This window comes from Myotis davidii, unplaced genomic scaffold (assembly GCF_000327345.1).
Source record: "Myotis davidii unplaced genomic scaffold, ASM32734v1 scaffold512, whole genome shotgun sequence".
NCBI lineage: Eukaryota > Metazoa > Chordata > Mammalia > Chiroptera > Vespertilionidae > Myotis > Myotis davidii.
In genome coordinates this window covers 1,932,670-1,958,764 of record NW_006284323.1, presented here as the reverse complement: position 1 = coordinate 1,958,764, position 26,095 = coordinate 1,932,670, and the positions used below count along the sequence as shown (strand labels likewise).

Below are 26,095 nucleotides of genomic sequence, written 5' to 3'. Positions count from 1 at the left end.
AAGTAGATACCAACAAGAGGATCATGAGAAGGCAACCTGTTTTCCTAACGACTTTAAGCCCATAATCCTACGAACTGGTACAAGGTTGCAGAGTATATACTAGAGAAACCAAGATTAAGTAAGTCATTAAGCCCTAAATATCCAAACTTTACTTAGAGAACTAAAGCTACTAGTTAAAGGCAGAAAACAAATATGGCTTCAAATGAATATTTTGTTTTAACATCCTATCTAATAAAGAGGGAATATGCTAACTGACCCTTACGTCGTTGCAAAGATGGCGGTGCCCACAGCCAATAAGGACAGAATATGCTAATTGCCTGCCTTGCCCACAAAGATGGCAGCACCTACAGCCACAAGATGGCCAGCAGGGGAGGGCAATTGGGGGTGACGAGGCCAGGGGGTGGAGGCAGTGAGGGGTGACCAGGCAGGCAGGCAGGTGAGTGATTAGGAGATTAGGAGCCAGCGTTCCAGGATTGTGAGAGGGCTGTCTGATTGCCGGTTTAGGCCTGATCCCTGGAAGTCGGACATCCCCAAGGGGTCCCGGATTGGAGAGGATGAAGGCTGGGCTGAGTGGAACACATCCCCCCACATGAATTTCGTGCACCGGGCCTCTAGTATAACATTATATATATCTGTATATTGTATGCACATTTATTCTTTTTTTTGCACATTTATTTTTAAATCAATAATAAGAAAACAATCCACTTTAAAAACGGGCAAAAGATCTATATAGACACTTGAGAAAAGAAGATACATGAGTGGTTAATGAGGGTGTGAAAAGATATTTAAAATTATTAGTCGCCAGGGAAATGTCAATTGAAACCACAATAAAAAACATAAGATAAAACCTTATTCATAATGTTAGCCTTGCATGGAGGCCTGGCTTTCATTTGCTAATACCTGGTTTAGAAATTTGCATCGATGTCTGTGAATTCGCTTGGCCTGCTGTTTTCCTTTCTTGTAATTCCCTTGTCAGGGTTTAGTGGCTAAACTCATTGTGGTTTTTCTGTGACTTTCCTGGTCTTGGCCCTGAAAGTGCCCATCACAGGACCCCTCTCAGTCCCAGGCATATGAGGACAGTTGGTCACGTTAAGCATCAACATTATTTTGGCCTCATAAGTGAGTTGGGAAGTATTTCTTTCCCAATTCTCTGAGTTTTCGTAAGATGGTAGAACTTCTTTCTTAAATGTTTGAAAGGGTTTACCAGTGAAGTCATCTGGGCCTAGAATTTTCTTTGTTCAGAAGTTTTAAATTATGAATTTAATTTATTTAATAGATATAGGGGTATTCTCCTTTTATCAGTTGTATTAAGTTGTTTTTTCAAAGAATGAATGTGACCATTTTGTCTAAGTCAGATTTCCTGGCATAGAGTTGCCAGGTCTTTATTTTCTTTAAATTCTATTATCGAAATTTATGTGATAGGTCTTGCAGTATTAATTGGGTTATTCTGAGGTGTTGGGTCGTTTTTGATGCCACTGTAAATTATATCTTTTTAAAATTTCATGTTTGTACTCTTTGTTGCTGATAAATCAAAATACTATTAATTTAACATAATTTTACATTGAACTTGTATCCAAAAATCTTGCTTGACTTACTTGTCAGTTCTAATCATTTATCTCTAGAATTTTTAAGATAATGTCCAAAAATAATTTTGTCTATGAATAATGATAGTTTTATTTATTTATTAGCAGTATATATTATTTTCTTTTAAAGTTTCTTTTTCCTTTCTTTTCTTCTTTTTTCTTTTTATCTTCTGCTCTTCCACCCTTCTTTCCTTCCTTCCTTCCTTCCTTCCTTCCTTCCTTCCTTCCTTCCTTCTTTCCTTCCTTCTTCTTTGATTTCATTGCACTGGCTTGGATTCCAATGTTGACTAGACATAGTGTATACGTATAGTGAATCTCCTTGTATTATTCTCCATCTCAGAGGAAGAGGTTTCAACATTTCACCTTTAAATATAAGTTAACTATATATTTAAGTAATATCTTTTTTCTTTGAGAAATTTAAAGGATGAAATAATTTCATGAACAAATGAATTTGATAGCTTAAATGTGAAAGTCAGCAAATAGACAAAGCTTGTTCCCCAGAGGGAAAAAATTAGATTCGGGGTCTGAAATCTAGCCTCTACTCAAACATGTTTTTCTGTCCTAAATGATAAACCACTTTTTGAGCAATTGTGCTTATAACATATTAAAATGTAAAATTCTCCTTTAAAGGAAAAGCTTAATTATACAAACCAGGAAATACCCATCTAGCTGAATCCCTTTTCTTAGCTTGAACAGTTATCTTTCAAGAGCAACAGGGAAAAAATGAAACGTTTGTTCAGGGAACGGAGAGCATAGTTAGGAAAGACGTGAAGAAGGGATTATGAGCTTGAAGGATGATCTGTGTTAAATCCAGAAGACACGGCTAGGTGCCTGGGCAGGTGCTGGAGGCAGGAAAACAAGACTAAATGAAACCACGATTGGCAACTCCTGCCAATTCTGCTTTCAAAGCAACCACAAATGCAGCCCTCCTCTCCATCTGCGCTGCTAGGACCGTGGCCAAGTCACACCATGGTGGCGGAGGTTTTCAGCAGCCTACTCTAGGCTCTCCGTTGTGTCCAACTCCACCCTGCCCCACCCCACCCCGCCTCTGCACTCAGTGCACATGCTCAGACCCCGACCTTGCCCTGCTCAACTCCTCCCTGTTTTCCACCACAAAGAAATCAACCAGAGTCCTTCCTTCCAATGTCCTGGGCCCCAGGATCCGCCCACCGGCCTCTCCAAGCACATGGGCTTTCTTGGGGTTTCTTAGACACCCCCAGCTCATCCGCTCTGCGTCTCTGGCGTTGATGGTCCCACGCTTGGAACAACCTCCCCTCGTAGCTCACAAGACCCACTTGATACATGGTCGAGGTCTTGCCTGAAACATCACTCTGTCTAGAGGCCTTCCTCCTCGCACCCTGTCCCGTCCCTCACTGAGCCTCTCCCAGCCTCACCCCTTCCTAGCGTCTGTCACCACCTGAGACCACTGGTGGATGCTCTGATCCCTCTGCCACCTGCTGTGAGTCTAGATGCCTGGCCTCATGGCAGACGGCCCATGAATATTTGTGAATAAACAAGTGCACGTTTCACATCCACCGGGCCCAGAGCGGCAGGGCCTTTTCTCTCCCGATAACACATCTTTAAGCCGCATTGTGTGCAGAAACCCCTTGGGACACAGAGCCCCCTGTGTCTCTGTAGAGAGTTGGCTGTGAGACCGGTCTGCTTCCCTGCCTTTGTCTTCGGAGCAGCTTCAAGTCTACCCGTGGGCTCAGTCACATGGGGGGACGGGAACCCCCACCAAGCCTTTCGCCTGCCTCTTGGTGCGCTTGCTCGGCACTGGGCAGGCCTCCCTGCTCTTTTAAGTACAAGGAAAGCCTGCGTTCCAACGGCCCTCCGGCGTGAAGGTTCTGCAAAGGTTTGCTTACCTTACTGACTAATTAAAGGGCAGCCAGGTTCCCCCGCCCTGGTCCCCGCGGTCATGCCGCCGATGGCCACCTGATAGCCACACGCAGGTTGGGTTACACCGTCGCCCACGACCATGCCATATGCTGTGACGATTGAGTCGACAAGGCTGAGTGACTTGGAAATATTTCCCGGTTGGACTAACCCGTTGGCCGCCGGCTCACCATTCTGCTTGCTTTTATAATGAAAAAGGAAATTAGTTGTGCCTTTCATGATGGCGGCTCCAGAAATGGTGAGTGAAGTGGGTGGTGGGGAGAGGAGACGCTGTGGACTGATGGCGCCTCTGCCTTCCTCCCTGTGGTGACCACCTGCCAGCCATGGCGTGTTTGGGGAGGGACTTCCTCACCTCGGTTCCCGGTTGCAGGAAGCATTTGAGCCTTTATTCTTGTTATAAATTAAGCTGTGCCATTTGCTACGTGCTGACAGCTAACCAGCCAGTATCAGCCAGAATCATAGTGGAAGATGCTGACTGTGAGTGCATTACTTTCCTAAGATGCTCTTCAAAGCCCCGCTTACGGTGGGAATGAGATGAACGTTTTTAAGGGCACAGTCTCGCTTAGGTTTTCCTGTGAGCACATGAAACAGCACGAAGACAAAGTCTGCTTTAAATGGCTTAACAGTTCCTTTTTGAGTTGCACACATGACCACAGGTAAACGAAAAGGAAATAAGACAGGTGCCCTAAGGGTCTATGCTCCTGTGCCTGTCGGACCTCTGGATTTCGGTGAGCTGAGTAGTCACGCCTGCTGCCTGGGGCCGGGAGCTGCGGTGTGGTTGAGACATTTGGCCCTTCCCTCCCTCCCTCCACCCCTGGAGGAGTTACTGGGAATGAATTCCAAAGGCTCCGGCCTCTGGGGCCCTGCGATAGGAGGAATTCTCTTGGAGGAAACAGAGCCCCAGTGTAGCTTTGGTGCCAGCCACTCCTCCCTTTGCTCTGAGAGTGGGGCGGGGACCGGGCACCCCAAGGGCCCAGATACTTTCATCCTTAATTAGGTCATGGCTGTGAGAGCCAGGAAAGCTACAAATACTGTGGGCCAGTGTCCCCTCCCTGGGGCTGTTGACACTTGAGGGGCTCGGACGTGATGTGAGTATCAGAACTTCTTATGTCTATATAGACTTATCACCTGTGCAGGCAAAGGGTTGAGTTTATGGGAGACGAACAGCAATGATAAAAGGGGAGGGATGTGCTTTGAAAGTAATTTATCTTCTGTGAAATTCTGGAACGCTAACCTTTAAATGGCAAAAGGCTGTATCTCTAAAGCTGGGCACTCAGTTGGTTTGAAGATTGGTCGAACGAGCATTGGGAAAGTCGTTATTTTAGCAGAATTAAGTTCATTGTTGTTTGCTAACTCCCGAAGTTTCTCTGTTGTCCGTTGTAGCTTAGGAAACAATGCGTGCCCACCAGAGAAATAGTTTTGATTAATCGGTACTGAATTTGCTTGATGAGGATTGTCAGCTTTCAAAGATTGGGCACAACCAAGATGCATTTGAGGCTGAAACTATAAACAGGGAAGCAAACACTTTCTGTTCTTCCTGGTGAAGGAGGTGGAGGTGGAGGTGGAGCCGAACCTCAGAGGCCCTGAAATAGTCACCATGGGGGAGAACGATCCGCCCGCCGCCGAAGCCCCCTTCTCCTTCAGATCCCTTTTTGGCCTCGATGACCTGAAAATAAGTCCTGTCACACCAGGTAGGTGGAACCAGGTGTGATTTCTGCACGACCCTGCCCTCCCTCTCCCTCTCCGCCCCCATCTAGATGACAAATGTGGCTGCGGCTGAGTGTCCCTCTGGGGAAATATCTCACCAGGAGTCCTTACACTAAACGCATGTGATTCTGTAGTTTACAGATGGGGAGACAGAGGGGCTGTTTTGTTCAGCCCCTTGCGGACTCCCTGGACACGAGTGTTTGCATTCCCTGATGGAGAGTTTCAGGAATGGAGGCTCCAACTGCCCCTGGGATTTAGGGGTCGGATCCCGGCCAGACCCTGAGCCCTTCAGGAAGTCCTGAGAACCTGCGTTCACCAGCCCTTCCAGAAAATTAAAATAGGATGGGCATCTCTGAAAGTATTAGAGGCTTAGATTAAATTCCAACAGCAGGCAATGGCGTCGCTCCCAGCAGCAGAGCAGTTGGAGTTGTAAACAAGTTACAAATATGTGGAGAAACAGTGGGCTCCTAGTGCCTCTCCAAAGAGGCTCATTCTGGTCAGTCTATCAGGATCCGTCACAGTGTGCTGTGTGCGCTGGTCCTGGACACAGTTAGGAGTTCTGGCCTCGGGGGCTGTGAAGGGGACCCCTGGGGGCTTTGGCTGAGATTCTGGAAAGCATGAGTAGGGGCTACCCTACTGATTCCCTTTAAACCACAATTGATGTTGGGGGTTAGTGGACAGGATGGGAGATGGGAGGAGAGATTCCAAGTAAAAGGAAAGGACACAATTTAAAACTACTTCCTTCTCTCAAATGAACATAAATGTAACTTTTAAAAGTTGCAATCACCTGACCCCCCAGTTTTACCTGGTTTTAAGGTCTACATTCATTCTCTTGCTGCCCTTGCCTGTAAGTACGCGTTCACTCATGGAGCCGACAGACTGGCGTTTTTCCACGTGCTTTTGGTTCTTATAAATGCTTTTTGACATAGCTTCACAACATTCCATCAACTGTATGTGTCATTTACATAGCCATTTTATCATCATTTGAATGTAGTTGTTTCTAATGTTTTTATAATATTAATAATATGAACATGAATAGCATTATACATATATCTCTATGCTAATTTTTGATTATTTCCTCATGATGAATTCCCAGTAGTGGGAAGGAACAAAAGCTGTTTAAAATGTTTCATTTTCAATAAAGCAATGTATTGTTCATTATGGAAATTTGGAAAATACAGCTAATCAAAAAGATCTTTTGAAAGTTGCCCACAATTTCACCATTACTCAGGGATAACTCTATTAGCACTCTTGGTAGGATTTCTTGTCTTTTTTCTTTCAACATATCTATATTTCCCTTGGAAGTGACATATACTCTTTGTACCATTTTGAAGCTTTTCTTTTTAACTGAACAATATCATGTTTATTTTTCCATGGCATTAACTAATTAAATATTCTTCAGGGTTTAGCAAACTATGGCCCACGAGCCAAATCTGGCCCAATGCCTGTTTTTACAAATAAAATTTTGTTGTCACACATCCATTTATTCACATTGTCTACGGCTGCTTTCATGCCATGGTAGAGTTGAGTAGTTGTAACAAAGACCAAATGGCTAATAAGTTTAAAATATTTACTATCTGGCTCTTTACAGAAAAAGTTGGCCAACGCCCTTCTCCATCATTCATTTGTTTCTCATCATTCATTTGTCTCCATCCATTTGTTATTTCACCAGTTTCTTCTGTTGCTCATTTAGGCTGTTTCCTGTGCATCAGTATTATAAATGTCACTCCTCAAAGCATCCTTGTAGGTAGATATTTGTGTATATTTATAATGACATCTTAGGGTAAATTCCTAAAACTGAATTTACTAGGTCAAAAATTCCATCCATTTTAAAACTTTTGGTACATATTTCAAATTTGTCAAAAAGTTTACATATTGCAAACCCCTATTGACTATACTTGGTGGTCCATTTTCTTCACTTTGGACTATAGTGAGAATAATAATAATAATAATAATAATAATAATGGATTGGGAAATTGATAGGTAGTTGTGTCTAATTTGTGCATTTTTTTCAACCTCCAGAGAGGTTGAATTTTTTCTATGCTTGTTTATTATTTGCATTCCTCTTTGGAGAGATGTTGTACATCTTGCTTTTTCTTCTAAGCATGTTCTCAAAGACAGAACAAGAAGGGGAAGTGGGGTCATGGTAGCACCCACAGGGCTCTGTGGTAGAGCAATGAAGGGGCCAATGTGAACAGTACAAATGTTCTAACTGAACAACCGTTGACTCCACAATCTGGATTCATTTCCTAAGTTAACTCTTAGATAGAGAACAACTGGAATAATATGAGGTCATTCTTGGGGTTCCGCTGACTTTTAAATTGTAAATGGATTGAAGGCATCTCAGCAGGAGCCAGACATTAACTTGGTGCAGGCTTCTGGGGGGTGGAGGCAGGTGGCCAAGAGGCTTCTGCTCTGTTAACTCAAGACCATGCTCTTGTTGCCTTGAAAGGAACTGGTCTCTAACCCTGAGAAAACAACCTATGTTATCATGATGTCATCCATCCATCCATCCATCCATCCATCCGTCCATCCATCTATCCATCCATCTATTCATCCATCCATCTATTCAATTTACTATTATTATTTATTAGAAACTACCGGGGCCTGGCCATGGTGGCTCAGTGATAGAGCATGAACCAGGAGGTCATGGTTTGATTCCTGATCAGGGCACATGCCCGTGTTCTGGGCTCGAACCCCAGTGGGGCAACTTGCAGGAGGCAGCTGATCAATGATTCTCTCTCATCATTGATGTTTCTCTCTCTCTCCCCCTCTCCCTTCCTCTCTGAAATCAATAAACATGAAAAACAAAACAAAAAGAACTACCAGGGACTGTCCTAGGTGCCGAGAAGGCAACTGTGAACAAACCGCCTGCTCATCCAGGCCAAAGCAAGAGCTTGGGTTTGTCTCTCTGTCTCCCCTCCTTCCTCACGCTCTATCCCCACGGTCACTTAGGACTATATGTTGCACGTGTGTCCTTATTTCCCTTGCTTCTGTTTTCCCTCTTATCCTTTCCTTTTGCTTGCTCTCTCCTCCGTTTCCTCCCAATCCCCCCTTTCTTCCCACCCCCATATTTAAATTCTCTTCTTTTTAAGACTGCCTTGAATTATTGATTTCAGAGAGAAAGGGAGAGGGAGAGAGAGCTAGAAACATCAGTGATGAGAGGGAATCATTGATTGGTTGCCTCCTGCACGTGCCCCATTGTATAACCATACAATTGTCAGAAGGTGAAGTTGTGTCTTTCCAAAGATAGGTGGGGGAGACCTTCTTGGCTCTTTCACGGAAGACCTTTTGGCTCAGCGTCGCCAAGACCAGGAGAAGAGAGGCAGGGGTGGTCTCTGAGTGATAGCATGGCTCTCGGGAGGCTTTCTTCACTTCCTCCTTTCCAACCTTCCTAAATTAAGGGAAGACAACTTGGGCGTGCATGGATTTTCAAGACTGATGAGATAATTTGCCTGAAATAACCTGTTCCTTTGAGAGTAAAGGGAGCCCTGGAAATCCTCCTGGTTGTGCAGAGAGGCTCATACTTACTTCTGGGTATCTGAATGCTCTTCACATCTCCTCCCACCCAATCTGCCTGGTACTGTAGCAAGAGCTGGGGAGGGTCTGGTACAAGCTGACAAGTCAGCCTGTTACAGTTCCAGGGATGCTGGCAGAGACAAGAAACATCTTACTCACAGCACAAGTGGCACCTACATCCTGCTTGAGTTGGTGCTCTTGCCCACCAAGTCCCATGGAGGTGACGTGGAGCAGCCCAGGTGTAAGTTGCACACACAGTGGGTCTGCATTACAGCTGAGGAACCCATGGCGAAGGCTTCAGATGAAGGGAACCGGAATCTTTATAATGGACTGTAAGCAGCCTGCGCAAGCTTTGCCTCAAAGGAAGACATTATATTCATTAGGCTGCACAGTCAATAAACCCATCCCTTGCTCCAGAGAAACACTGTATCTTCTAAGACTGTTTGCTCTGCCAACATCCTCGGAGAGTCGCTCTGGAACCAAGGCCATCGGTGCCTCTGTGCACAAGACCCGTGAAGAATGGTCCTGCTACATCATCCGGTGGTCCTCCCAGAGGTCCCAGCTCCCCCCTCCTGAAAGTACCCCGTGTGGATTGTACACATCACCCTCGTCTGTGGGAAAATGTCCTCGAAAGTTGGTGCCCTACTTTCCCTTCATTTTGGTTTCCTCAGGCCAGCGAAACACAGTAGGTGGCTCAAAACAACAGAAATATCATCTCACCGTTCTGGAGACCAGAGCCTGAAATCAAGGCACTGACGGGCCATCCTCCCTCTCAAGCCTGCAGGGGACCCTCCTTTCCTCTCCCTGGCTCCTGGGGTTTTGTTCTGCTGACATCTTGGTCTTTCTTGACTTGAAGATGAATCACCCCGATTTCTGTGTTTACCTTCACATGGCCTCTCCCTACGTCCCTTCATATCATCCCCTGTGTGAGTGTGTGTGTGAGTGTGTGTGTGTGAGTGTGAGTGTGTGTGTGTGAGTGTGTGAGTGTGTGTGTGTGTGTGAGCGTGTGTGTGAGTGAGTATGTGTGTGTGTGAGTGTGTGTGTGTGTATGAGTGTGTGTGTGTGAGTGTGAGTGTGTGTGTGTGAGTGTGTGAGTGTGTGTGTGTGTGTGAGCGTGTGTGTGAGTGAGTATGTGTGTGTGTGAGTGTGTGTGTGTGTATGAGTGTGTGTGTGTGAGTGTGAGTGTGTGTGTGTGAGTGTGTGAGTGTGTGTGTGTGTGTGAGCGTGTGTGTGAGTGAGTATGTGTGTGTGTGAGTGTGTGTGTGTGTATGAGTGTGTGTGTGTGAGTGTGAGTGTGTGTGTGTGAGTGTGTGAGTGTGTGTGTGTGTGTGAGCGTGTGTGTGAGTGAGTATGTGTGTGTGTGAGTGTGTGTGTGTGTATGAGTGTGTGTGTGTGAGTGTGAGTGTGTGTGTGTGAGTGTGTGAGTGTGTGTGTGTGTGTGAGCGTGTGTGTGAGTGAGTATGTGTGTGTGTGAGTGTGTGTGTGTGTATGAGTGTGTGTGTGTGAGTGTGAGTGTGTGTGTGTGAGTGTGTGAGTGTGTGTGTGTGTGTGAGCGTGTGTGTGAGTGAGTATGTGTGTGTGTGAGTGTGTGTGTGTGTATGAGTGTGTGTGTGTGAGTGTGAGTGTGTGTGTGTGAGTGTGTGAGTGTGTGTGTGTGTGTGAGCGTGTGTGTGAGTGAGTATGTGTGTGTGTGAGTGTGTGTGAGAGTGTGTGTGTGTGAGTGTGTGTGTGTGTCTGCCTCTGTGTTCAAATTCCTCCTTTTTATAAAGATATCAGACAGATTAGGGCCCATTCTAATGTCCTCATTTGAACTTCACTGCCTCTATTTCTAAATAAGGTGACATTCTGGGGTCCTAGTGGTTAGAACCTCAACGTATTTGTTTTGGGATACACAATTCAACCCATACACTATCTCTTCACCTATGATGAACAGAATTGGATCAGGGTTGGAGAGTGTGGGGCTGGACTTCCATAGAATGTGCCCTGGCTGGTGGCCCTTCCCTAAATGAAGGCAACTTTCTCTGACTGGGACATTCTCTGCATTTGAGGGTGGGAAAATGAAGTGAAATTTTAAGTTTCCTTTTATTCAAATTTGTTTCTCTGTGCCCCCTCCCCCTTTTTGGATTTTCAGATGCAGACGCAGTGGCCGCACAGATCCTGTCTCTGTTGCCGTTGAAATTCTTCCCAATCATCGTCATTGGGGTCATCGCGCTGATACTAGCGCTGGCCATCGGTCTGGGCGGTGAGTGTGATCTATTATTCAGGAGGCTCTCAGCTCCCTATCCAGGCACTGAAACTTTCATGAGCTCCCCCCACCCCCATCGTGGTGCTGCCAGCCACCCAGCCTTAATTACTGGAGGCAAACATCCTTCGGGGTTGCCTGCTTTGAGTTCGACTTGCCTGTGTGAACGTAGGGCCAGCCTGGGGCCCAGCAGGGGCTGTTGGCCACGCTCGGGGCTTTGTCACCACAGAACCTGCCCAGTTAGAAGTGTCCACGGGCACCTGATGAAATAGAATCCACGGGCAGGAGGCGGGTGCAGGGCTGGGGGGGAAGACAAGGAGGCCATTCAGGCCAGGCCCAGCACGCCTGCTATTTTTAAAAGAAGGTGCTTGTGGCTTTGGGGAAAGTGAGTCATTTGGATGGTCTCTCGGAGGGAACAATATCCCAGTTTCTCTTTCAAATACTGGAATACAGGTGAGTGTAATTCTCCACCTGCTCGACTGCGTGGTCTGCAGTCTCTTCACTCGCTGCCCAGAGTCAGAAGCAGGAGGTGGACCAATTGCGGGGGGTGGCGGGGGGCACAAAGAGACCTTGCTCAGGGCTCCTTGCTCAGCTGGCTCAGCTGGTCAGTCTGCTGGCATGCCCTTTCTCTCCTGACCTTGAGCCCTCTCGGGTCTAAGTTCACCTCCAGTTGTGGCTCAAGGCCACTTAGTGAGATGGAGTGGGGTGCAGCAGCCCCACCCCCTGGAATTTGGAACAGAAACTGGACTGTGACACGGGTGCAATTTCAGTGGTGCTTCATTACTGATGGGCAAGCTCAAGGGCCTGGGGCAGGTGGATAGTTGTTATGCTGCACACTGAGGGAGCCCTCTGTTAATGTTCCCATCTCCTGTCCTCAGTCCACTTCGACTGTTCCGGAAAGTACAGGTGCCGGTCGTCTTTTAAGTGTATTGAACTCACAGCTCGGTGTGACGGCGTCTCGGACTGCAAAGCCGGGGAGGATGAGTACCGATGTGGTAAGGTCCTGCCACTTTTCTGTAGACACAGGAGGAAGTCAGCACCACTGGGCCCTCACCTTTCCCATCTGTGAAATGGGTCCAAGTTGATGCCAGTGTCAAATTATGTTCTCAGCTGCAATCCAACGGACCCCCAGGAGATCCTGGGCTGGGTTTAAGGGTGGTGGTGTTGCCTGAAGCTTAAACTGGGTTGTGGAGATCCCATGAGCAATAAGAGATCTCCAAGAGAGTTCCGGGGGTCCAGGCAGCCGGGGGTCCCTTGTGAGGGTGGGGCGCTGTGGGCGAGGAGCAGGTCAGACTCAGCGGAGGAGGGTCTGGGCTGGCTGCAGAGAAATCTCTGCGGCGGCCTCAGGGCTCTGCTGGCCACTGACGGGTTGTTGTGCTCGGGCGCCGGCCAGTCCGCGTGAGCGGTCAGAATGGCGTGCTCCAGGTGTTCACAGAGGCGGCCTGGAGGACCATGTGCTCCGACGACTGGAAAGGCCATCACGCTAGCATCGCCTGTGCCCAGCTGGGGTTTCCAAGGTAATGCAAGGAGCACCTCCAGGTGGTGGGCAGAACATGAATAGTGGTCACGGTGAGACAACCACTTGGGCGTTTCCAGGGCTGCATCTCCTCTCACATTGCACCCTCGTGGCAGCCCCACGATGACGGACATCACCTTCTCCACTTCAAGGTGTACAAACCGAGGCCCCGGCACACCAAGTGGTGCTCAAGATCACTCAGGAAATGGCATTTCGGGGAGTGTCTCAGGGCTAGGAGAGACTCAGGTGCAAATATGTGATAATGTGATAAAGAGCTTCAGAGATAAGGACAACCCCAACCCCTAGCGCCCCAGGTCTCAGCTATGGAGCAGCCTCTGGCACCGCCCTTCCTAGTCCTGGGGTTCACACCCTCACCCCTGCACACACTCCCACATAGCTCCAGAGAACCAAGTACAAAAAGTCAGCAGTTTGGTGAAAACACAAGTATTCATAACAGTTGCCTAGCAACATGTAGGAGAAAGAACTGTTGTAGTGAAATCTTCACTTTTCCGTGTTTGCTGTTGTCTGTGTGACTTTTTTTTTTTTTTGCACTAAAATGACACATTTTCTCCTTGGTGCAGGGGCCCCTTTCTGTCTCCTGTCCCTTTGTTTGACGCGATAATTGCCATCTTCCACGGGAGCCTGCATGTCACCATCCTCTCTCTGCTCTTGATTCTGAGCTCAAAGCAGGCAGGCTCCTGAGTCACACATGCCACATAGGAAGTGAGCGTGGCGACAGGGGTGACCTTGAAAACACATCCCTGTTTGTATCTCAGGAAATGAGCTGGGTGGTTAAGGCTCACTGCTCTGAATCCTCCGGGACCCTCCAATTTCAAATTTGATTCATCATATTCTTAGCTCCTTTCTCCAAAGCCCATACCCCTGAGGTCTGTCTCCATCTCCCCAGTGACTCAGAAATCAGCTGCAATTTCAGCTCAGCGACAATAGCCAACACCACCACTCAAGTGCCTACAAGAATCCTGTAGACTTTCCTCCTTGTGAACAAGCACAGATACAAGTCCCCCCGCCCCCATACTCCTAAAGTTGGACCTTCTTTGCCATTGTTCTCCAGGAGGCCTGTTTCCTGACACTTTCACCATGTGCTTGCTCCTGGTGTCTCCTGACGCTCGTCCTCCCATGTGTTTATCTCTCTGACAGGGACCCATGCCCACTCTGGGCAGCCTGGGAAATTATTCTCCCCGACCTATTGTTCTTGGGGTGCTCAGCCTCCCGACTTTGGTGCCCACCTGAAACACCCAGCTAGTTCTATGTTCTGTTCCCTCTGGGGCTGGCTTCAGGCCAACCAGAGGCCTGTGCAGTGGAATGTGTCCCACCCAGCTGCATCAGGAAGCGGCCCTCCCGCCCAGGTGCCCTGAGCCTGTGCTCATGGGTGGAGCCAGAAGGGCCCTCCGTTCCAGCCTCCACCAGGTTTAGAATGGAATGCCTTGATGAGTTGGCAAGAGGAAACCATTGATGGTTTTTGGGGACACAGTGACATCCCCCTGGTGTACCTGTAATAGTGCGATTTGGGCACACTGATTATTGGGGGAATACATGGTGATGTCACAGTAGGAAACCTGTGATGCTGTAACTTGGGCACATTGACAGTTTGGGGGGTACACTATGTCCCCCGTAGGATACCTGTGACATGCATACATGACAAGTTGGGGTACACTATGTCCCCAGTAGGATACCTGTGACATGCGTACATGACAGTTTGGGGGGTACACTATGTCCCCAGTAGGATACCTGTGATGTGGGTACATGACAGTTTGGGGTACACTATGTCCCCCGTAGGATACCTGTGACATGCGTACATGACAATTTGGGGTACACTATGTCCCCAGTAGGATACCTGTGACATGCGTACATGACAGTTTGGGGTACACTATGTCCCCAGGAAGGTACCTGTGGTGCTGGGACTTGGGCACAGGTTGGTGTGGAGCACGGAGTGAATTTCACGCCGCATCTGTTTCCAATGTGCTTGTAGCTACGTCAGTTCAAAGACCCTCCGAATGGACTTGCTTGAGGAGCAGTTCCAAGAGGACTTTGTTTCCATCAACCACCTCCTGCCAGACGACAAGGTGACGGCTCTGCACCAGTCGGTGTATTTGAGGTGAGCACCAGGCAGCTCCGCCAGGACACAGAGGCACGGGAGCGTTTCCTCCGGGCCACGGTGGGCTGGCCGCGCGGTTAGATGGGTGGGCACGCTGGCTGCGAGAACCTAACCCCAAACCAGCAAATGTGGCCGGCAGAGGAAGGGAGGAGGGAGGGGGAGGAACAGTGACGTGCACGCACGTCTAACCACAGTACTGTACCTCACACAACAGGGGCTCCCGTGTGTTTCGGGGAAGGAAGGAGGGAGGGAAAATTAAAAAGAAGGAACATTTTGCTCACAAAGTCCTTTAACATGTACCATGTACATTTCATGTTCCTCAGAGTCCGGAGAAAGGTAAAATGAGGTGTCCCTAAATGACACCAGGTGCCTGAAGCTTGTGAGAGTCAGGGTTCTGAACCCCAGTTCCGATGCGCTCCCTGGTGCCTGGACCAAACCCCCGGAGGAGTGGGTCCTCTGCTCCAGGAAACAAGTTTGTCACCCTGTCCACCCTGTACTTGACAGGCACCCTTGGGCACACACACAGTCCGTAGGGACAGCCTGTTTCATGGCAGGACTGGGGCTCTGACAGCAGGAAAGTTAGGAAGGGGTCCGGGTGGATTATGAGAAAAGCAGGTGCCACTCCCACCCAAGCAGGGGGATGCCTGCCAGGCCTGGGCAGTCACAGCTCTGCTCCAGGAGTCCTGGTTTAGGTGTGTGTCCCAGGTTTCAAGGACTCAGTGCCAGGAGAGCCTGCCACCCGTCCAGTGGGCGCTCCAAGTCCCCCCAGGGGCCAGTGAAGAACATTGGGTAACCGTGACGTAGAGATGGCCCCGGTAGATGTTTGCATGACTGAGCGCATTGTGCGCCTGATCGTCAGCTCCGCAGAGCTGAGCAGTGCTCCATGCCACTGCCTGCAGTCCTACATGCTGCCGGTATTGTGAGGGAAGCCTGTCACACAGGCTAAAACTGCACCCTGTATTCAAGAGCAGGGGAATAGAGTTTATTTTTCTTTTACCCCAAGATTAAGTTAAAAATGTGCATCTCACAGCCTCGGGTATTTGTCATTAACCCACTCTTTCTCCACTTTAGGGAGGGGTGTGCCTCGGGGCGCGTGGTTACCTTGAAGTGCACAGGTAAGCGTTTTAGAAACACAGAGGTCAATGGAAGCCCGAGCTCGCTCACTGACTCCCCCTCCTCTCCTCCTCGAGGTCCCCTCCTCCTGGAGGTCCCCTCCTCCTAGGTGCTCTGTCAGCCCAGTCTCACCTATCAGGTGGGGGAGGCGGCCTAGAGTGACTTCTCAGCAGCAAACAGGACCATGGGTGTGAGGTCCTGTCACTGTAGTGGCTCCAGTGGCCTGACTTCCTCCTCCTCCTGCCCCCCTCCGACCCACCCCCAGGCGGCCGTCCTTCTTGCTGGTGGGGGCGGAGGGGCAGCATTTGGCTGCAGGGGTTGGGTCTGCAGGAGTCAGGCAGGTGCGTGGGCACCTGTGTCAGTGAGGAGGGGCTGGGGGGGGGCTCCCCATGCTCCTGCTGAGCGTTCCTGGGGGAGGGGTGCCGCCAGCATCGGGCTCTTTGCTCTGATGGACTCTCCCCACTGTACCCCCACGACACCCCACTCATCCCATGTCTCGGGGGGCCTGTCCCCACCCCTCACCGTGTGTCTCTCCTCCCAGAACTCTCCGGGGCTGTGAGCTCTGTGAGGGGGCAGATGGCAGGGGAGGGTCTGTGGGACGGACTCCCAACCCTGTTCTCCCCCCGCAGCCTGCGGTCTGAGGATGGGCTACACCGCGCGCATCGTGGGCGGAAACATGTCCTCGCCCGCGCAGTGGCCCTGGCAGGCCAGCCTTCAGTTCCAGGGCTACCACCTGTGCGGGGGCTCCGTCATCACCCCGGTGTGGATCGTGACCGCTGCCCACTGTGTTTATGAGTGAGTGCTCCGCCTCCTGGGAGGGGTCCAGTCCAGGCCGCGGTGGGACCGGGCGGATTTGGGTGGTCAGCGGCAGGTCCAAGAAGCAGGCAAAGGGACCAAAGTCATACCCACGTGGAGGGGCCTTCCCTCCTTGCCGTGGACCCATCACCGTGGGCTGCGGAGACCTCAGGCCGCGGCTCTCACAGAAAAGATAGGACGTGCCCACACAGGAGGAAACCACCAACGTAAAGGTCTTAGACCCCCGTAGCTGGTCACGGTGGACCCTGTGGTGGCCGAGAGGGTGAGAGACAGTCCAGGGTTGCGGGGGCAAAGAGTCCCCCTCAAGGGAGGTGAGCAGAGGAGAAAACCACAGAAAACACTTGGCTATTTTTGCTCCCTGTTATTTTTGCTTCGCTCAGAGGTGCAGGGAAGGAGGCCGCTGCAGGACACGTGTCGGGGGGGAGGGGTGGCTCTGTGCTTCTGCAGGGCAGGGGGCTGAGGTGGGTTTGAGCACAGGCAAGCAGGGCCGTACACACCTGCCATCTCCCTGGGGCTGGGACTGGGGACACCTGAGCCCCCCCGGGTGAAAGGGGCTGGACTGTCCCTGCTTGACCTCCCAGTCTTCTCCTTGCAGCCTGTACCTCCCCAAGTCATGGACCATCCAGGTGGGCCTCGTCTCGCTGCTGGACAGCCCAGCGCCCTCCCACCTGGTGGAGAAAATCATCTACCACAGCAAGTACAAGCCCAAGAGGCTGGGCAACGACATCGCCCTCATGAAGCTGGCGGGGCCGCTCACCTTTGACGGTGCGTCCGGATTTTGTCATTCGGTGGCTCACATGTGTTTCAGGAGAATCTGTAGTTGCTTGTGGGGGCCTCTTAGGACACTGCTTTACAGGCCTTGTCAGGAAACCCCAACATCTGACTCACTTCTGTGTGGGCATCAGGCGACTCTCTTCTCGTCAAAGTGGGCGTTTTCCTGGTTCCTGGTATGATGAGGCGCTTCTGATCATATTCAGGACTCCAGGCTGTTGTGCTAGGAGACGCTGGGTCCGACCTGCATCTTCAGTGTCGGCAGGTGGTCACCCAGTTCAGGTCACTGTGGGCTGCAGTGATGTTAACTTCATTTCAGAGCCTCTGTGGTTCTACTTTAATCAATTTGGTTTGTCGGGTCCCTTGGGGGCTCCCACTGGTGCCACCTGGCGCCTCTAGGGGTGGAAGGGGCCTCTGGCCTGTGGGGATAAAGAGCTTTCTCTGCCCCGTGCTAGTCGTGGTGAGGTGCCCTGCCCGTGTGCCACCCACCTGCCCAGGGTCTTGATCCTGGTGAAGAGAGGAAGTGTGTCCCAGGCCAGCCAGCGGGTGGTGGCGGGTCCTTCCTGCAGATGCTTCCTTATGGTTTGGAAGATGCTGGGCATCTTCGGCTCCTGAAATACTCAGAAACCTCCTCTCATGGAGCTGCTGTTTCTCTATGGGAGGTGTCAGGATGTGGCCGGTGGAGGTTACAGAAAAGCCACAAGGGATGGAACATTCAAACTTTTTAAAGCTGTAAACAAAGCCTCATGAGCCCACTCCCAAATCAAACCTCCCTCCCCCAGGGTTACAGCAGCGTGGGGTGCAGGCGGGGTGATGAGCAAGGCCCCGTACAGGAGCTGAACGCTGGCACCAGACCGGCGGCGGCAGAGTCAGCAGCGTCCTGACCGCAGGGCACATGTAACACTGCACGTGACACAAATCCTGCCAGAGAAACAAAGAGAAACTGTAATGACGGTGCTCATTTGCAAATTATTATTAATGATGTTTGATTTATACAAAAATGAGGTGCCAGCGCTGGTATTTGGATAAAATCAAAACAAACCCTCCCCGTAGTCTCTCTCTACCTCTCCATTATTGGCGTACCCAGAAGGCTTAGCACATCTCAGACTGTGCTCACGTGAAAGCCCCGGTACGGCCGTGGCCCTGACTTTGGTGGAGGCTTATGTGACACAGCCCACATGGACAGGTGAGCTGTGGCCTCCAGGTGTGTCAGGAGGGACAGGATCCCCATGGAGGGATGTTCTGTAAAGCCCGGTACCCACAGTCTGGACCAGGAATGGGTAAGCTGTGGCCCATGGGCCCAACTTGACCCCTGGTCTGTTTTGTAAATAAAGTTTTATTGGAACACAGCCACACCCATTTGTTTACCACTGCCTGTGGCTGTTTTAACGCTGCTGTGGCCTGGGTGCATTTGGCCCTTTCCAGAACATACACTGCCACAGTCTAGGCTTGTTTCGAAGTTGTAGGGGTCTGATCGGGGAGGGGGTCCCTGCTCTGAGCTAATGGCTTTCAGATGACCTTGGTCTTGACCTTTCCTTGGGAGATGGTCAGCGCTCAGATGTGAGAGCTGTTGTTTCCTCTTTAAACAGAGATGGTCCAACCAATTTGTCTGCCCAACTCTGAAGAGAACTTTCCTGACGGGAAGATGTGCTGGACGTCGGGATGGGGCGCCACTGAGGAAGGAGGTCAGTGGCCTGGAGTCCAGATTCTGAGTCCAAGGAGCCCGGAAGGAGAGGGCTGGGGTAGATGTCCACACCGACACGTCCCCCTCCCATGTCCCAATGTGCTGTTCTGGGGGACACCCCCATGTCCCTGCTGGGGTGCGAGTCAACTACTCCAACAAATGTAGTCAGCCGCCCCTGGTGTTCCTCGAACCATGGAGGCATCGCTCCAGTCTCTGTCCCGGCCTTCACATGGCCTCCCACCCGTATCTCGGCTCCCCTCTCCTTCCTCTTAGAAGAGCAGCAGTCGTGGCGTGAAGGCCCACCCTGATCCAGGAGGGTTCCATCTTGAGACTCTTCCTTAATCACACCTGCATGGACCCGATTCCAAACAGCCTAAGGTTGCAGGTGGACATGCTTGGGGGAGGCACCATTCCACCCAGGAGAGGGGGTTCAGTGTTTCCTCTTGAGACTTATTAGCCGCATCTGTCCCCTCCCGAGTGTCTGAGGCACCCGGGGTTTGCCCAGACCCAGAGGCCAGCCCTCCCCACAGCGCAGGGTCTCGCCCCTGCGGCTGGCCACGCCTTCCTGCCCACAGTGGACGCTTCTCCCACAAACGCTTTAAGCTTTGTTTCCCCGCGTCTCAGGGGCTGAGCGGAGCGATGCGGTCCTGCCTGTGCTCACAGCAGCCCCGAGCGGGCTTCCTGCCCACAGTGGACGCTTCTCCCACAAACGCTTTAAGCTTTGTTTCCCCGCGTCTCAGGGGCTGAGCAGAGCGCCGTGCTCCTGCCTGTGCTCACAGCAGCCCCGAGCGGGCACCGTGCTCCCGCCTGTGCTCACAGCAGCCCCGAGCGGGCCCCGTGCTCCTCCCCACTTTGAGGGGAACACACAGGTGCTGAGCACCTTGCTGGGGCTCACACGACCAGGTGGTGGAAGGTCTGGGACTGTGTTTGTGCTCCCTGCCCACGGCCCTATTCGTGATGTTATTCACAAACTTGGAGTGCCCAGCGAGGATCCTTTCATTGTCTTTGCTGGGTCCTGTGTACCAAGTAGTGAAAGGCTCCATCTCAGCCCAAGCTCATGGCCAGGCGGTCCTCACTGCGGGCCTGGTGGACGTGTGAGCAGATTAGGGAAGCCGTGCAGAAAGCACTGTGTGGCTCACACTCATAGAACAGTTAAAATGAGGGTTCTGGGGTGCGCAGACCCACACCGGTGGATACAGGCTATAGGAATGAGAACGGGGCTGCCCCGCTTTACGCCTTTAAAGCATAAAGATAATGCGGATTACCAGCAGGTTAAGTTAGAGGGCATCAGTCTTGGGTCGGTGCTGAGGCTGATCCACGGCAGGTGCGTTAATTTTCTGTTGCTGCTGCAACAAATGACCCCCATTCTCTCACGGTTGTGGGGCCCGGAAGTCCTGCATCGGACTTGGTGGGCTGGGATCAGATGTCAGGAGGGCTGCTTCCGGGGGCTCTGGGAAGAGTCAGCTCCCTGCCTTTTCCAGATTCCAGCTGCCGCATTCCTTGGCTTGTGGCCCCTTCCTCATCTTCACAGCCAGCAGCACAGCACCTTCCGTCTCTCTCCTCTCTGACCTCTGCTTCCACCATCACACGCTCTCCTTTGACCCTTTCAAGGATCCTGTTATTACACCTGGGGTCCCCCTGGGGAGCCCAGGATCCTGTCCCCATCTCCAGCCTGCAAAGTCCCTGTGGCCATGTAAGGCGACAGGGTCATAGGTTCTGGGGGTTGGACCGTGGGCACCTGTGGGAGGACATTTTTCTGTAGACCACCCCAAAATTCCTCCAAGAGCTGTGTGTGACCCTCACAAGCCTCAGCTTCCCTTCTGTGTGACCTGGGTTGTTCTGAGAACAAAACAGCCTGGTGTGGATCAAATGCTTGACCCAGGGTAGGCCCTGGGCAGGTCCATGGTGGTGAGAGTTGCTCCTCCCTCCTCCCATGTTGGTGCGTGGAGGGAAGCGGATGGCTCTGCCATTGAAGTGCCCGTGGTGGTAGGTAGCGTGCCCCTGGCTCTGGTCCCCACCCCGGATGCGTGCCCTTTGAGTTCCCACTGCACGTCCCCCTCTTCCTGTGACACAGGCGACGCCTCCCCGGTCCTCAACCACGCAGCTGTGCCTTTAATCTCCAACAAGATCTGCAACCACAGGGACGTGTACGGCGGCATCATCTCCCCCTCCATGGTCTGTGCCGGCTACCTGAAAGGCGGAGTGGACAGCTGCCAGGTAGGGGCCCACCGTGACCTCCAGGGGCCGTGGCCGTGGACAAGGCGAGGCTGTTATGGTGACCCAGCCCATGGGAGGGCCACTGCTGGCATCTCCCTGTGACTGACTGTAGAGCAAATTTGCAGGCCTGGGGAAGAAGTTTGCTCGAGATAGGACGCCCTTTCCCGGCCAGCCCGTGTTTACCAGCTCCCACGCTGCCTGGGTGCTGGGCGGGAGGAGGGGGCTCAGGGATGCTACCTTCCCCACCCCGGTTCTCAGAGTTTGCAGGGGGATCAGAGGCGGGAGGCAGGTGGGAACCTGTGAAGTGGGGACTCCAAAGCCACAGTGGGTGAGACCCCAATTCTGCCTGGGTCCGGAGGTCAGCTAACGGCTCCGGCCAGGCGGGCCCTCCCTCTGAGAGCTCCCTTGGGTGCACACAGCTGCCTTGACCTCCATGGGCTCAGTGTCTGCTGGGAGAAGGCTGGGGCTCCATCAGAGGGACAGGACCTACTGCGAGGAACGCCGAGTCAGGTCCGGAAGGGCTGCCGGGGAAGCGCAGCACCATCCTCATGCTGGACTTTGTGGTGCGGTGACTGGGGAATCCTGCGCCAGAACCAGGGACAGCCATGCCGGGGCCTGCTCTGTGGCCCTTAGTCTCTTTGCCTGTTGTCTAGGGAGACAGCGGGGGACCCCTGGTGTGCCAGGAGAGGAGGGAGTGGAAGTTGGTGGGAGCGACCAGCTTTGGCATCGGCTGTGCGGACGTGAACAAGCCCGGGGTCTACACCCGCATCACCTCCTTCCTGGACTGGATTCACGAGCAGATGGAGGTGGGTGCAGTGCCCGCCCAGCTCCCGCTGGTGCCTGTCAGCCCTCTATGACTCCAGTCCTGCTATAGACAGCCAGGGAGTGAGCCATCAGTTGTTGATTCGTCAAGCAGTGACTTTGTGGCTCCTGGGTGTGGGACGTGAGCAGAGTGGACACACATGGTGACCGTGGCTCCACCAATCAGGGAAAGGAAGAGAAGCAGCCAAGAGGAGGGAGTCCTTGGGGACGGGGACAAGTAGAGTGGGCATGTGTGTGCATGGAATAGCGGGTGGATGAGGGCAAGACAGGTCGGGGAGGACCCCCATGCCCACTGAGGGGGTTGAACCTTGCCAGGGGCCAGGGATGGGATGGAGAGTCTCTGACCAGGAGGAGCCTGGGCAGCTCTGTGCTTGGGGGCCTCCCTGGAGGGGACCTGGGAGAGGGAGACAGGTCAGTGAGGCTGTCTTGGAGGAACAGGTGGGCAGGGGGAGCCCTGGAGGAGGTGGGGAGGGAGGAGGAACACCCCCAGAGAAAGGAATGGAGACTCCAGAGGGACAGGAAGCAGGTGTGTGGGGGGAGGCTGCAGGGAGGTGAGGCCAGGCCGCACAGGAGCCTGGGAAGCAGGGCACCTCCACCTGTGGCCCCTCCGCAAATATTTGCTGACTCGATCTCGGACTCTGAGCCCCTCAGCACGCTTTGGACCAGTTTCAAAGACGTCATTTTCTTTAAAGGAGACAACGTTTGCGTGACATAAAGCCAGTAGTTTTAAAGTGAGCCTCCAGCAGCATTAGCGCACTCACAGAGCTGTGCGCACCTCTCTAGCCCCAGGACATTTCACCTCCTGCAACAAGACCTCGCTAAGCACCAGCCCCTTCCCGCTCCCTCTGCCTCTGGCATCCAGCAATCTGCGTTCTGGCCATGCGGACCACAGGCCTTCTTAAAGACGCCTCTGACTGAAACAGTGGGCTGAGAAGGACATCAGACCTTTCGTGTGAACCTGGGCATTAATTTCCTGTCTTTCTTGGGAATTTTTGCTTGAAGTGAGAAGTTCCGTAGCAGTTTCTTCTGTGCAAGGCTCAGGCCCAGGCCTGGCACTCAGCCTGCTGTGCATCCCAGCCCTGCTGCTGTGAGCTGCGCCCTCCGCAGGTGCCCACAGGCCCTGCCTCAGTGCCCACAGGGGAGGGAGGCTGGACAGGGCAGCAAATGCTGGAAGACAGGCCCTCAGGAAGCATCAGCGGGTTGTTCGCTGGCAGGTTGGCCCCCCACTAAGCTCTGTAGCACAAAATTCAGTCCAAACCCACAGCCTCTCGCCGAGTGTCAGAGAAGATGGAGGAAGGAGCACCCCTGCCCTGCAGTGGCCTCGACGGCCCGTGAGTGGGAGCCTGGGGTGCGGACAGCGGTGTGGGCCTGGTGCGTGGAGGGCAGGAAACAGGAGCAGGTCTGAGCTCGCCCACGAAGCCACGGAGGAGCACCCTCCACGAGGCTGCACGCAGGGGCCTGAGGGTCCGTGTGACGAGCTGCTGGTAAAGAAAGCTGAGCCTGAAACAGGTGCCAGTGGGAGAAACCGCCTCCCAGTCCTCACGCTGTGGAGGAGGCTGGGGGTGGGCAAGGCTGCTAGCAGGGGTGCCGCCCGAGGTCCCGGCAGCATCCGGCAGGCAGGTCCTGTTACAGGTGAGGGGACTGCCGCAGGCCCCAGAGCAGGACTCCAGCCCCAGCACAGGCTGCCTCGCAGAATCAGCGGTTCTCCAGGTTGGGGTGCCCAGGACTCGCCCTGGCTGTTTGTGCACATTGATGCCCCCGGGGCCCTTCTCCAGGGGGTGTGACCAGGGTGTGGGTGGGGTCCTAGTGATCATGATGCCCGGATGCATCAGGGCCCCTGTGAGGACACATTTAGAGCCATGTGGCTCCCCATCGGGCTTAGAAACGGCTTCCACTCTCTATGGCGCTGGGAGAGCCGTTTTGTCTGTGATGGATGGATCTCTTGATGCCCTAGAGCATCTGAGCTGCCTCCGGCCCACTGAAGGCCAGGGTGAGACTCGCCCCCCCCCCTTTTAAATTAAATATATTTTTATTGATTGATTTCAGAGAGGAAGAAAAGGAGAGATAGAAACACCGATGATGAGAGAGAATCTTTGGCTGCCACTGGCATGCCCTCTTCTGGGGATTGAGTTTGAAACCTGGGCATGTGCCCTGACCAGGAATCGAACATGACCTCCTGGTTCATTGGTTGACGCTCAACCACCCAGCCACGCTGGCCAGGCAAGACTCTCCCTTTTGCAAGTCGCTCTGCAGGTGTCCCCCGGGAAGACCGGAGAGGCCCCCCTTCCCAGGAGAGCTTTGCGGGGGGCAGGAGGGGTCTGCATTTTCAGTTGCCCCTTTGGAACATGGATGTGAGGGCCTTCCCAGAGCTCACACATCTTGAAGGGAATTGTTAGCAGATGGAACTGCCTGCTGGAGCATCATTTCATCCCATGGTTTTTCTCTGTCTCTTTGGGGCTTAAAAGAAAAATTGCTCTGACTAGGCCAGGACTCAGGAACATGATGCTAGGAGCTGGGAAGTTCACGTGGAAACTACAGAAAACATCTGGGTCGGTGATGAAAGACACAGGCAGGCAGGCCGGGAGGGGCCCCAGGAGGGAGCTGTGTTCCACTGGCCTGCGGTCCTTGGGGAGCTGGCAGCCTCCGCCAACAGAGGGCGCTCTGTCCCTGTTAATCGCAGAGAACAGCCAGGGCTTCACTTGGTTAAAATGCTGGTGTCCACTCCATCCTCATGGGGAAGGGATGACGGAAAGCGCTGAAAAGATAACATGCACGTTTCTATTTCTAGAGGGACTTGAAAACTTGAAGAGAAAGGGGACAAGCCACCCCGCTGAGTTCCTGCCACGATGGAGACATCCTCGTCCCTCCACGGATTCCTGGCTGGAAACTTTCACGAGCAAATGCCTTCAGTGCTCAGCTGGCTGGCACCACCAGCAGAGCCAGAGGCGGACCATCTCTCCACCCAGAACAGTTTGCTTCTAACGCCTCTGACAAGCCACTGGGGCGCTGGACTAAAATGACCTTGAAGTGCCTTTCTGATCTTCACTGAGAAGTGCTACCTTTTCCGACATGTCGATTAGGTTTTCTCTGCAGCAGCCCTTCAACACGAGTGACAACATAAGCAAGTCCACATGCAGAGCCATGGGCCCAGCAGCCACGCAGCCCAGCACTGCAGGGGCTGTCACTGTAGATGTCCCTGTCCACACGTTTTATCCCCAGGTACCAGAACCAAACCCATGTTTTCTGCTCGTGGGAACGCAGTCTCCTAGTAATTAGTTTAAGACTTATGTCTGCTCGGTCTCGTAGCACTTGGAGCCTGGTGTGTTCTTCTCCTTTGCTTCACAGGACATATGCTCTCCCAACGCAGTGGTCAGTGGGAGCTTGTCTGAATGTGTACCGACTGCTCGTGTAAACTGAAACCACACCCTTGGTTGATTGTAGAGGCTCGGCTACTTCAATCTGATCTCTTCTATGTACATGGTGGGTCTTGCGTGTTTCTGTTAGAACAGGTTTCTCAGCAGATCTGCATGGCCTCATATTCTATCATGAGACTCAGAGTGAGAAACAGAGCAGTGGGATAAGCCAGGGCCACCTCACTGGCACGGCGGGTCCTGAGGCCAGCAGAGTAGACAGTCACATGTCATCAAGAGGCCAGAGGAGCCCTGGCCGGTGTGGCTCAGTTGGTTGAGCATCATCCGGTGCACTGAGAGGCCGCTAGTTCAATTCCTGGTCAGGGCACATGCCCGGTTATGGGCTCTATCCCCTGTAGGGGGGCATGCAGGAGGCAGCCAATGGATATTTCTCTCACATCGATGTCTCTCTCTCTCTCTCTCGCTCTCTCTCTCTCTCTCTCTCTCTCTCTCCCCCTTTCTCTCTAAAATCAATTAAAAACATATTAAAAAACACCTGTGGTGTTTTTTTTTTTTAAAGAGAGCCGAAAGCTTTCCTACCTCTCTGCAGCGTCCCGTTAGCCTGCCGGGCGCCTGCAGCAGTAGAGCCCCTTCCTGTTACCCACACAACCGTCATCCCATTACACACACAGGTCGCTTGGTGAGTCACCGCTGTGGTGCTTTCTCACAGATGAATTCATGAG

General features: G+C 52.3%; 1 protein-coding gene across 1 annotated transcript; it reads left to right on the top strand.

Moving 5' to 3' along the window:
* The first annotated feature begins 4,465 nt into the window (after nt 1-4,465).
* On the top strand, nt 4,466-25,674 carry TMPRSS3 (transmembrane protease, serine 3). Its single transcript, XM_015569071.1, has 13 exons — nt 4,466-4,567; nt 5,026-5,170; nt 10,837-10,947; nt 11,826-11,942; nt 12,341-12,464; nt 14,454-14,579; nt 15,651-15,694; nt 16,322-16,487; nt 17,104-17,273; nt 18,869-18,964; nt 21,038-21,180; nt 21,834-21,986; nt 24,791-25,674. Exons 2-13 carry the CDS (start codon nt 5,077-5,079, stop codon nt 24,806-24,808), a joined length of 1,362 nt encoding a protein of 453 aa, XP_015424557.1. The 5' UTR covers nt 4,466-4,567; nt 5,026-5,076; the 3' UTR covers nt 24,809-25,674.
* The last annotated feature ends 421 nt before the right edge of the window (nt 25,675-26,095 follow it).

Bases quoted from the DNA above. Each gene is read 5' to 3' on its own strand.
- TMPRSS3 (XM_015569071.1), top strand. From the start codon at position 5,077: ATGGGGGAGAACGATCCGCCCGCCGCCGAAGCCCCCTTCTCCTTCAGA. The intron at 5,171-10,836 runs GTAGGTGGAACC...TTGGATTTTCAG, and splicing joins AATAAGTCCTGTCACACCAG to ATGCAGACGCAGTGGCCGCA. The intron at 11,943-12,340 runs GTAAGGTCCTGC...GGCGCCGGCCAG, and splicing joins GGAGGATGAGTACCGATGTG to TCCGCGTGAGCGGTCAGAAT.